At 35.8% G+C, this 13,272-nt stretch overlaps 1 protein-coding gene across 1 annotated transcript in view; it reads right to left on the bottom strand.

The window, feature by feature from the left end:
* LOC125662490 (uncharacterized) overlaps positions 1–13,272 on the bottom strand; it is a 101,548-nt gene that overhangs the window by 70,812 nt on the left and 17,464 nt on the right. The window contains exons 4-6 of the mRNA XM_048894726.2: positions 12,663–12,708; positions 5,310–5,412; positions 666–828 (exon numbers count right to left, since the gene is read on the bottom strand). Coding sequence (XP_048750683.2) covers positions 666–828; positions 5,310–5,412; positions 12,663–12,708 — 312 coding nt within the window. The remainder of the gene's footprint in view (positions 1–665; positions 829–5,309; positions 5,413–12,662; positions 12,709–13,272) is intronic.

Genomic DNA, 13,272 nt, shown 5'->3' with positions numbered 1-13,272 from the left:
ATTTGTACCAAGTTTGATGGAAATTGGCCAGCTGGTTCTGGAGAAGATTTTTTGAAATTTGTCATTGTATTTTTGCAATTTCACTATTATCTCCCCTTGAAAAGGGGCACTGTCCTTCACTTGAACAAACATAAATCCCCTTCACCCAAGGATGACTTGTGCCAAGTCTAATTTAAATTGGCCAAATTGTTCTAGAGAAGAAATGAAAATGTGATAAGTTTATGATGACAACAACGCCAACGCCAGACAACAGAAAGTGCTCACTTCAGTGTCCAACTACACCCGGGCAAAAGTGAAAGAAAGAGTATAGTTACAATGATTGCAGAGGAAGATGAGAGAGAAGTTGTGAGGAATATACAGGATAGAGAGAGAAATGGAGGATGAGAGAAGTGGAGGGTGAGAGAGAAATAGAGCAAGAAAGTGACTCAGATAGTGAAAGTGAGGAAGATTCGTTCAGAGTGTAGGGAAGATGAGAAAGGCTATGAAAAGATAATTTATGAACTTATAGCTGAGATGGAGATTGAATACAATTACACATGTAGTTGATTATAAATAAAATTTATAAAAACCTTTTTTCTCTGGACTGACAAAATTTTGTTTGGGCTGACACTTGAAAAGAAATTTCAAGAACTCTGGATATAAAGCATTCATCAAACAAAACTTACCAAAATTTCTTGTTCTTGAAATTAAACAAGTAAATGTAACTTCCTAGGTGTTGTGGATACTCCTTCATTCTCCTAGATCCTTCCTTGAAATTAAGAAGCTCTCCTTCATACTCCAGCAAAAATTCTCCTTTAGAAAAGTCTCTTAATGCAAAAACACCTTTCCCTGAAATACAAAGTGAATAAATATTTCAATAAAGGAATTAATTAGCATTATCTTTATTCAATAAAAACAACAACTACAGCAGTACATGTACATGCCTGCTGCTCCAACCATTTGTTGCATGACAGACTCTGGACAAAGTGATCCATGTGCCGGCATGAAAAAACATGAGGCCCACAGGCCTTATCAGTCACCTATATTAGTTAAAAGTATCACTATAGCCCCCAACGGCTATGAAATCTAGAATAAAATTCCTGTTCTGCATATATCAATTAATCGAAGCTAAAAATTCAGCAAAAGTGTCTATACTCTGATGAAAGACTTTACATATGATACCTGAAGTTGTAAAATTCGCAACTTTGGTAAATCCTTTCCAATATCGTATTAGCAAACTTAAAGCAGTCGTTCAGATGATAGATAATAATCACTATAATAATATTGGCACTAACCTGGAATCAATATCCTACCCCCCTCCCCTGTGATCATGAAATTTACAAATTTACAAAGTGCTCTCTTTAGCCATCAGCTCAGGTGAGCAATTAAACAAATTTAAATTACACTAGAGATTGTTTTTATAAAAAAACAAATGTATCCCCAACTCCCAAAATTGGAAGAGCTCCAAATGAAACTTCCTCCCCTTAATGTACTGTATGGTATGGAAGAGAAAGCATGAGCAGGAACATAGACATGAACCCCGATAAGCCACATAGGAGAAGTGTTCACAAACTATTTACACCCTCCATCCCTCATAGCTGCAGAACTGTAGCTCTCCGGAAAAAAATTTGTTGACAGGCCGGTCTTTGTCAACATAATTTTTTTTCGGAGAGCTACAGTTATGCAGCTACATCCCTCAGATCCACTATAACTTTAAGGTTAACAATTGGATCCTCCTGTTACTACAATATGCACATCTACAAATGGCAATGAAGCATTGTACAAAGTTTCAAATCTATGTTGGCCCTGCACCCCGATACCAAAATCCCTACCCCTAGAATCATGAAATTTACAAAAGTGGTAAAGGAGGATCCTAAAAGTATATATTTAGTCTTGATTTAGTATCAATAACATTAAAGATGTTAATTAAATGTTTTACACAAAAACACTATATACCAAGTTTGGCCCCACCCTCAGTAGTCAGAACCTCTACCCAGGGGATCATGAAATTTACAATTTTGGCAGATGTTTTACTGCTCTACATCACAATGCATGTGTACGTATGTGAGTGTACACTTCTTTTAGCAGGATTTATACTTTAATGCATCATGTCTGTGTAAAGTGACTAAAGTCGACCAAGTCATGACATGAACTGCCAAAATTTAAATTACATATCCAACATGGATGTGAATTTAAGAGTCATAGCTAATTCATGATTGTGCTAAACAATCCATAATGTACAAATGATCAGAATTTGAAGGAAAATAATATATATCACAACAGGAAACCGTCAAAGTTCCACAAAGATACCATCCAACAAAAGTTTTCCAAATCAATAGATTTCAAAAGCTAAAACTTTAATGTTACAATGATGAATTCAGTTAACATCACTGAACCCCACTGCATTGTGAATTTCCTGTCTTTTTACAGTACTGATTCTCAGTGTCTATATATATACATGTAGTTTAGAAATTTTTCAGTTAGTCGAAAAAATAAGAATCAAAAGAAAATGAGGGAAAAAAAATGTTCAAAGAATTTCAAATATAGTCACTTAAGAAATGCACATCACTTTTGAGCTGTTCATGGTCAATATGAACAGATTTGGATTTGAGGCAAATTCTCTGTGAATTGCTAGAACGATTCACAGAATTTGCCTCAAATCCAAATCTGTTCACATTGACCATGAACAGCTCAAAAGTGATGTGTATTTCTTATATTTATATTCATTTACTAAATCACCATTTCTTTGCATTGCTTGCATAAGTCTGGAAATATTTTGCTGCATAAAACAAACTCCTAAGATCCACCTATGTCACAATCATATTGTGACGTACGTAAAAACATAGGATGTCACACTTCGTCTAACTCTGCCTTTTATCAACATTGCACAGTGTACGTATTTTGGAGCTAGAATACAACAAGATTGGGATGATAATCCACGCAAGTTCACAATTTTAATCCGAGGTGTGACTTGGCGAGATCTTTGTAACCATTTTAAGTGTTAATTGTATTTCTTCAAATCATTATGCTCTCTCAGTCGCGTGCTTTAATTAAACTAGTTCATAATCTGTTCATAGTCAATATGAACGGACTGTGCCACGTGCTGAAATTGGTTGGTTCATAGAGGAAAATGTGATTTGTAATATAAATATATAAGACTGAAATCGGTTTCCATAATTCGAAAATGCAAATATTGGACTGTTTGTATCTTTACTACATGTTATTATCAACTCGTAAGTAAGAAAAAATACTGTGACCACATTTTTGCAGTAGATGAAAGGGGTGGATTAATCTGCAGTTAATTACAATAAACACATCTGAGCTTGCATGGGTGCCCAGTTCACGCCCTTGATTGAATCTGCAAGACAGTGTCTTATCAGATCTATTGTCTATTATTATCTCCCTCATGCATTAAGCTCTTATCCTTGGACGAATTTGGCTCCACTTGTTTGGCACGCTGTTTTTGGCTATATTTAGATCTAAAACTTCATAGTTATTTCGGATTTCAAACATTTCGGTTGAGCATCACTGAAGAGACATTATTTGTCGAAATGCGCATCTGGTGCATCAAAATTGGTACCGTATAAGTTTTACATTTGATGGATATGTGGTATGTGTTCTTTTTTTCTTTTAATTTATCTTTAAATTTCAAAGGAAGTGGCTTAAAATTGTGTCTTTAAGAAAAGATACAATTGGAATAATGCATAATTACACTTAACATTTATACCTGTATTATGTTGAATGCAATACTGGTCACATTTTTCCAGATTTTTTTTTTATTGTTAGAGGAGGGTGTGCACATTATAAACCTCAGCTTTCTTTCAGGTGAAATTCGAGAGCATTTCATTCCCCAATACATAGTCTATGTATATTTACTGTGTGCTTATTCATGTTGTCGATGTTTAAAAGTGTAACATTGTAGCAAATCTGATACTTACAACCTGTAAATAAAAAAATTTATCATGAACAGCCAAATAAAATTCCATGGATCTTAATATTCATCATATTATTTACCATGCTTTTTCAACCAATGAAAGATATTTACTTTTCTATCATATAAAAGATTTCTTTTAAAAGAGGTCCATGGGCCACATCGCTCACCTGAGCAGCAGTTCCTAGCAATAAACAGGGAAGCTTTGAGAAAAACTATCATTATACAAGCAGCTTCGTTCAGAAAAAAACTTTTCAAAGGTAATGACTAAAAATTCATTTATTATCAAACTTAATTATCAAACTTGACTACAAATTCATTATCATATGCCCTTGTATATGGGTTTGGCCTAGCTTTCATATTAATGCATACATTTCATCTAAGGATGCTTTGTGCCAAGTTTGGATCTCTATACATTAAATTTGCATGTAGAATTTTGATCCCCTATTGTGACCCCACCCTACCCCTGGGGTGGGGGGTGGGGAGGGGGTTCGTGATTTTAACAAACTTGAATCTCTACTTTGTCAGGAAGCTTTTATGTAGATTTCAGCTTTTCTGGCCCAGTGGTTCTTGAGAAGATTTTTAAATGACACCACCTTATTTTTGCATTTTTGTGATTATGTATATCCCCTTTGAAAGGGGAAATGGTCCCTCATTTGAACAAATTTGAATCCCCTTCACCCAAGGCATCATCAGATACCCATGGGTGATCTCGGTTTTTACTCATCACCCGTGGGCAAACTTGCCTGAAAAATAATCGTATGTAATTAATATGTGCCGGTCATTTGATTGGCTGCTGCACAGAGTCATGATGGCAAATCAACAAATCAAAGTTTATGTTATGTATGTATGTTCTGCAATGATAAAAACTTTTCCGTAGTTAACACACCGATTGTAAATAAATCCACTCACTGGTGCATTTCGCAATTTGAGAAAGGTACTCCCACATAATTTTTTATAACTTTAAAGGGGGCATGGCCCTTCATTTGAACAAACTTAAAAGCCCTTCACCCAAGGATGTTTTTTTTTTTGAAAAGTTTACAGACAGACGGAAAGGACAGCAGACAGACGATGGACAACAGGAGATCAGAAAAGCTCACAAAATGATGATGACCTTTATGCCTATAATTTATTTGCAGTCAGTGTAAGAATCAACAGAAAAGTTTGTGAGCCACTAAAAATCTGCGACAGCAGTAATAGGTTGAGCATCTCACTTCATGAGCCGATTCAAAAATAGGTCATGGTTTGTGCTGCACAAGTGGTGAAAGGGAACTTTGGTGTAGTGGAAGTACTGAGGCACTCACATTTAATCACATAGTTTTTCATAATCGATATGCAAAAAACTTTTTAACATAAATGATATATACATGTACCATGATAAAAGAATTTTTTCACTCACCAATGACATCATCAATGAAACGAACTTGTAGGCATTTCTTGTCCTTCTTCTCTCGGATGAATTCCTCTGCTTCTTTTCTTGCGTCATATCCACAGTCACTGACCTAATACAGAAAAAAAAATTAATTTGAAGATGGTCATTATCTTTACACACAGGATAACAAATGGCTTTGTTTAATACTTCATGAATGGTACATCACATTAAGTCTCCCCTCTTGTTTTTGCACTGTCCGTCCATCTGTCTGTCACAAAATCTAGTGAACACTTCTCCTCCTATATGGCTTATCGGATAGACTTGAAACTTTGTAGATTGCTTCATTGCCATTTGTAGATGTACATATTATTGGAACGTGAGTATCCCCTCAAGTTTAGCAGTCTGTTAGCAAAAAATTGATATAAATATGCTGCAGAGGAGGCTGAACTCATGAGAAAGAAAGCAGAGCTTAGAGCTAGTCGTACATTATTAAAAGTAAAATGTGAGCTCAAGGAAGCTGAGTCAAGGTTAGGTGCTATCCGATGTTGACTGTCAGCTGTGACACAAGCCTATTCAGCATACTCAGTCAAGTGGTAAAATTTTCTTACAGACCATTATGGGAAAAAGAACAGAAATGACATCACTCCCCCATTTGGTATCATTCTATCCATCCCAGGTTTTCTTATGTAGGTGTTGACACCTTTGGTCCATGGCCAGTTGTATACCATCGTACCAAAGGAGAGAGTGCCAATTAAAAGCACTGGGCCTTATTGTTTCCATGGCTAGTTACCAGGGCTATCCATATTGAGATCATTGAAGAGCTTTCAAGTTCAGCGTTCATTAATGCTGAGAGGCGTTTCATTGCAATTCGCAGTCCTGTTACCCAATTCCGGTGTGATAGTGGGATAAACTTTGTCCATGTGTTAGATTCCCTTTCAGTTGATGCTGAATTTGTAGAGGAGGGTCCTGTTGCAGAATTTCTTTCAAGCTAACATACCATTTGGAAATTCAAACCACTGCATGCTCCAATATGGGCGGAGCATGGGAGATCTAGGCACCGCAAAGAGGATACTAATCTCCATGCTCCTACAGCATACACACAAGGATCTCATACATGACGTGTTGGTTACTCTCATGGCTGAAATATGTGCAATAGTCAATAATAGGCCGCTTATTGATATGTCATCAGATCCTGAAGCCCCTGATGTGCTCACACCATAAAGAATACTTACTATGAAGTCTGGTCATGACATCGATCCATTTCTAACTTTGGTTACAAAAAGGCACTCAAATCGGTTTGGAAACGTGTGCAGTTACTAGTGGATAAATTCTGGAGAAAATAGAGATCCGGGTATCTTCATCGTTTAAATTTTAATCATGCAGTAAGAGGCAAGGGCTTTCTACAGAACTTAAATCAGGTGACATAATATAGTATTAGTGAAGGACAATGAATGTGCATGCATACAACTAGTAAGGATGGACATATTCACAAAGTTGAGGTCGTCATATATACAGGGAAAATAGGCATGCCATCTATGTGAGACCATGCAGTTACCAAACTTGTATTGCTTCTTGAGAGTGATTAAAATCATATATATGTGCCATGTGGATAGAAGTATACATTTCCTGTTATTCAATGAACTATGTGTGTATGTGGGTTTTTTTGTTGTTTGCTGATTGTTTTTCTTCTTTCATTAACATAGCTACTTAGCTTATGTAAAATTGTCACTTTTTTGATAATTTTTGCTAAATTTATATATATCCTTGTTATATTTTTTATGTCAAAAACTTTTGTAGGTGATTCTGCTAGAAATCAGAGGGGGGTGTGATGTCTCCTTGTCGGATTTTAGGTGTTTGACCGTTGCAGGTTCAAACTTGTAGTTTGTTTTTGTTGCTTCCACTCAAATCATGTTCGTGAAATATTTTTTGGCCCTTGTTGGGTTTTTTTTTTTTGGTAGTGATTCTGGCCTCCAAAGGGATTTTCATTATACTATTATACATGTAATATAGGACTCTACAGTACCCGTAACGTTATTCTTGACATCATAAAGGATAGAACACGATAGGATAGGATACACGTAAGATACGATAGGATAGGATACACGATAAACCTGATAAACGATCTTCACGATAGATCTGATAAATGCAAAACCTGATAAACGATCTTCACGATAAACGGAAAACCTAATAGAAATGTTGTAAATTTAGAAACAATTTAGATAGAACGAAATTTTGATACCTACAACATAATTACATTATGTTGATAATGATATTGAAGGATTTCATTGTTCATTATATACCTAGCACATATAATTTTGTACGTTTTATATATTTGGAGGGTGTTTTTTTTTAATTCTATATTTATGTTTTTTATGCCATCACAGCTAAAATCAGAAAACTAAAATATATACGATATTGAATTCATTATTTGATACCTTTATGAATTTTCTCAGCCAATGATTCTAAAACTTATATTGTCACCTAATGTTTAATATAAAAAATTATACAGCCGGGAATTAACTAAATATAATATAATATGTAGTGATATAATGCTTCAATAGCTCTCTTATTCTCACATCATGTGATTTTACAAAATCAGTTGGGCTACCTTGACCTCAAACAAGAGGCCTATGGGCCACATCGCTTACATGATTCATCTTGCCCTGCTGTTCATGAAAAATTCTTACCCCATATTGTGGCCCCAACCTTGCCCCATAGGGTCAAAATATAATGATACAATGTCACAAAATAAACAAGAGTACCGCAAACGGTACATAATACGCCCGTGAAATGCTTACATAGGGTGTTTTTCTTGTGCTGTAATTTGTATAACTTTGCTTCAGGTAGTATCAGCCATCATGAGGCTGTGACAAACTTTCATATGAACAAAGGGTCTTAGCTTAAAAATCTAGATTTCCTCAAAATGGACCAAGTTCAACAACCTGTAATTTTTTCAAAAATGGAAGAAAATCAAAATCCTTCCCCAGATGCACATCTTCAATACCCATACAAACACTCCACAAAATAAGATGGTCCTCATTTGAAAACTATGGGAGGAGTAGGGCGGACAAATTATGTACCCTCCATAGAATATCAATTTCCAAATAGACTAAGTTTAACAACCTGTAATTTTCTCAAAAATTGTAGAAAATCAAAATCCATCCCACATGCACATCTTCAATACCCATACAAACACTCCACAGAATAAGAAGGCTCTCACTTGAAAACTGTGGGAGGAGTAGGGCGGACAAATTATGTACCCTCCATATAATAATTATTTCCAAATAAAGGGGCAAAACTCCTGGAAAAAAGGTCGAAATGGATCAAAATTGCAGTATGATCTAGAGTGACCCACAAAGAAGCTGCACAGCAAGTTTCAGCATATGTGAAAGGGAAATAAAATTTCAGCATATGTGAAAGGGAAATAAAATTATAAAGAGAAAAACCCGAACGGACGGACGGACTTACTTGCAGACATCGCTGTACCATAATACGTCCCGTCTAAAGATGGGCGCATAAAAATCAAAATGAAAAGTCTTGCCATAATTAAGGAATCTATATGTACAAAATATAAAATCCCTACCTTAACAGTTCAGAAGATATTACTTGTTTAGATTTTTAAAAGTGGGTCAAATCCAAGGTCTAGGTTACAAGATCAAAATAAAGGTGTTAATGAATGCATAATATGCATCACTCACCATTCAATAGTAATCAGCAAGATTAAAGTTTTGGTTAATATTCTAAACAAGGTCACACGGTCAAACAACATGACATCAACTGAAATTCCTTGCCATCAGGAATCTATAACCCTACCTTAAATAGTTCAGGAGATATTGCCAGGTTAGGTTTTCTTAAAAGAAGGTCAAACTCAAAGGGTCTAAAACTTTGATACCAAAAGAAAGTTCTTAATTGTCAGAAGGATGTATATGAAAACCCTATCACTTGATCACCATTCAAAAGACTTAAAGTTATGAGCAAGGTTCAAGTTTAAGACTGACAGGACAAAAGCAATGTGCTTGGACCCTCCCTGACCTTCTTCACAGGGCCGAGGGGCATAATAAAAATTGAATTAACACAACTTACGAACAATTGAATTTTTGTTAGGATTTAGAATGGTCCTGCTAATCTTAATTTCTTATATTCCCATAACAGGCTTTGATCTCTTATTGTGGCCCCACCCTACTTCTGGGGCCCCGGAATTTAACAAACTTAAAATCTACACTGTTTCAAAAATTTTCGCTTTTAATTTGGGATCAGGTATTTCGGTTTGGGTCTATATAGCTGTTTCAAAATCTTAATACATTGTATATGCATTTAAACTCTCTAACACAAATTTTTAACTGGATAATATCTTAATGGCTAAAACCTATGATAACAGACATGTTGTCTTGCTGGAAACAATCATTTACAGTTAAGTATATCAACCTTAAATGTCTCCCTGTGATATTTCTGTTTTCATTTTTCCTGGTTAAAGGACCTTCCAGTCTATCCCAAAAGCACCGGACCATCAGATACAACCAATGAGAATTGATTTGGACTGATGTACTGGTTGGTAAGATCAGTCCGTATGTCCGAAGGCTGTACAACATCAGTTGGGTTTCAAATATTATTTTCCATATTTTATCGTTTAGACGCTTTCATATGAAAATTAGAATATATACATTATCACCGAAGCTCATTTACCTTATACCAAGATACAGTCCTACAAACGTTTTGCTGATAACGATTGTTGGGTACTTAATTTCTGCCGTTCATCAAGATGATTGTCTTAAAATACTTCAATGGGGCTGTACCAGGAAGAAAGTTAAATAGAAATAAAATGATGAAGAGAAAGCTAAAGAATACGAGAAACATAGAAGAGAAAGAATGTTCAACGAGAGGTGGAGGTAGGGACGTCTGGTTACAGTTGAATCAACGGGAAGATCCAAGCATGACCGTTATGACTTGCAAATATTGTATAAATTAACTTTGAAGAAGTTTTTGTAAAGTAAAAACAATACAAATACATTCATAAACAGTTGTAAAAACTGGCAATTATCAGCAGTGATGGACCATGAAAAGAGTAACTTTTATAGGAAAACATCAGATTTCTTGCAGTCAGTTGATGAAGTAAGTGGAACAGAAGCTGGGAGGCCACTTCTTTCCTTACAGAAAGCTGACAGTAATAGGTATTAAAGGGACTGATTCAGGGTTTTCCCCCAAATTTTGTTTTTCACTTTTAATGATCAAAATTTACTGTCTAATGTGTTTGAAAGATTTCACATGAAAATTAAGGTTATACATTATCACTGAAGCTCATTTTAGAGAGTTTATTATTTGCTAAATGTTTTGTAAACAAAGAATGCGGTATGCTATTGTTTACAAAATTTTGGAAAGAAATGGATATCGATTTAAGTTTATTATATCTTTCACATTTCAAACGGTTTTTTTGGGTAACATGCAGTTAAAATTTAATTGTGAATATGCAAAATTAAGATGCTATATATTACAGAATCAATATTTCACTTGTTTGTTTGTTTACATAAAAAGACTTGAGTCTTTGTTTACATAACACAGATGCATTCAGAAGGTCAAAATTTTGGCTGTCAACATTAAATGAGTTATATTTTTAATGTTTATTAACAAACCTTATTTAGGAACGTACAAGCGGTTGTTTATAATGAGAGACTACATTTTATCAACTAGATAAAGCCAAGGGGGTTGACCTTAGTGACACTTGCTTTTAAAAACAACAAGAGGTACTGTGAGCAATGCTCACTAAGAATACCCCCCGCTTACCCCAATCTCCCAAAGGGTGTAGGTAATAGGTAAAACTTCAGTATTATGATCCAAAAGGTATCTAGGAACACAGCATCTCCATGCGATGAAAAAAGCCATTAAAGAATTTAAATGGAAACCATATTGCTACTTCGATGTCCAGTGTGCATGACCTTTGACCTTTTGACCCCAAAATTGATAGGGAACATCTTCATCCCATGGGTAGTCCATATGTATGATATGGTGACTGTAGGTGGAAAGGATAACGCTTTTGAGCCTGGAAACCATATTGCTACTTCGATGTCCAGTGCACTTGACCTTTGACCTTTTGACCCCAAAATCAATAGGGAACATCTTCATCCCATGGGTAGTCCATATGTATGATATGGTTACTGTAGGTGGAAAGGATAATGCTTTAGAGCCCGGAAACCATATTGCTACCTCGATGTCCAGTGCGCTTGACCTTTGACCTTTTGACCCCAAAATCGATAGGGAACATCTTCATCCCATGGGTAGTCCATATGTATGATATGGTGACTGTAGGTGGAAAGGATAACGCTTCAGAGCCCGGAAACCATATTGCTACTTCGATGTCCAGTGCACTTGACCTTTGACCTTTTGACCCCAAAATCAATAGGGAACATCTTCATCCCATGGGTAGTCCATATGTATGATATGGTGACTGTAGGTGGAAAGGATAACCCTTTAGAGCCCGGAAACCATATTACTACTTCGATGTCCAGTGCGCTTGACCTTTTGACCCCAAAATCGATAGGGAACATCTTCATCCCATGGGTAGTCCATATGTATGATATGGTGACTGTAGGTGGAAAGGATAACCCTTTAGAGCCCGGAAACCATATTACTACTTCGATGTCCAGTGCGCTTGACCTTTGACCTTTTGACCCCAAAATCAATAGGGAACATCTTCATCCCATGGGTAGTCCATATATATGATATGGTGACGGTAGGTGGAAAGGATAATGCTTTAGAGTCCGGAAACCATTGCGTCTACAGACGGACGGACAGACGGACAACCCGATTCCAGTATACCCCCCCCCCCCCCCCCCCACAACTTGTTGCGGGGGGTATAATAAAGCAGCCAAGAATTTCACAAAGACAACAGCTAACTGGCAGAAAGAAAAACTGTAAAATCTGTAGACTTGGCCAATTACTCTACAGTTATGATGGATGGATCAACAGATCAATGAGGATGAATATTTTGAAGACTAACTCTGTCTGAAGAACTGAACTGGATGAAAGCTTGTAATTTCATAAGAGAAGAATCAAGTTCTGTAATTCGATCATTTTATGATAATGATTTTTTTTTACAAAATAATGAATCACTATATCATTATGATCAATATTAATGATAAAGGTTTTGGACTGGTGAAAATTCATTCGGTCCTTTGGAGTGACAGTGTTTTCGATTATCTGTCCAAATGTCCTAGCTATGATGATTTTTCTTTTTTGCAAAGACTGACCTTCAGAACCATTACCAAAGGTCCTGTGAAAGTCACAATGACAAATCATATGGTGAAACATCAAAGACTAGCCAAGAATCAGAATCCAAAGTTATGTGCTAAAAGGAAATTCTCTCTTATCTCACTTTTATATACTTACCATCCTTTGTTGGCATCGCAGTCGTGTGGATTGAACTGGCTCTGATCTAACAAAAAAATAAATAAAATAAAATGTATAGAAAATTGTTCCGCTTCTAGTGAGATGAATATTTTAAGATTGATACGCCTATAAAGTAAATTAATGCGTATATTGTGAAGATCGTTTATCGTGTTTTGCGTTTATCAGGTTGATTTTTTATCGTATCGTGCGTGTATCCTATCCTATCGTGCATATATATATCCTATTCTATCATGCATGTATCATGTTCTATCGTTTATCATGTTAAGAATAATGCTATACAGGTAATATCGCTCAACTCTAACACAGATCCCCAGGATTCATCCAATAAAATGTACAAACTTTCACTTGATGTATTCGATCCAAAATGAAGTAAGAAGTAAACCTTTAGGCAAAAAAAAAAAAAAAAAAAAAAAAAAAAATGCCCATGGGCCACATCGCTCACCTGAGTCACCTTGGTCCATATCAGAAGACTTTCCATATATATTTGCATGTAAAACCGTAGTCTCTATTATGGCCCCAACCTACCCCTGGAGGCCATGATTTTTGCAAACTTGAATCTACACTATGTCAGAAAGCTTTCATGTAAATA

This window comes from Ostrea edulis, chromosome 8, assembly GCF_947568905.1.
Source record: "Ostrea edulis chromosome 8, xbOstEdul1.1, whole genome shotgun sequence".
In the NCBI taxonomy this organism is placed as follows: Eukaryota; Metazoa; Mollusca; class Bivalvia; order Ostreida; family Ostreidae; genus Ostrea; species Ostrea edulis.
This window is presented reverse-complemented; position numbering and strand designations above follow the sequence as displayed.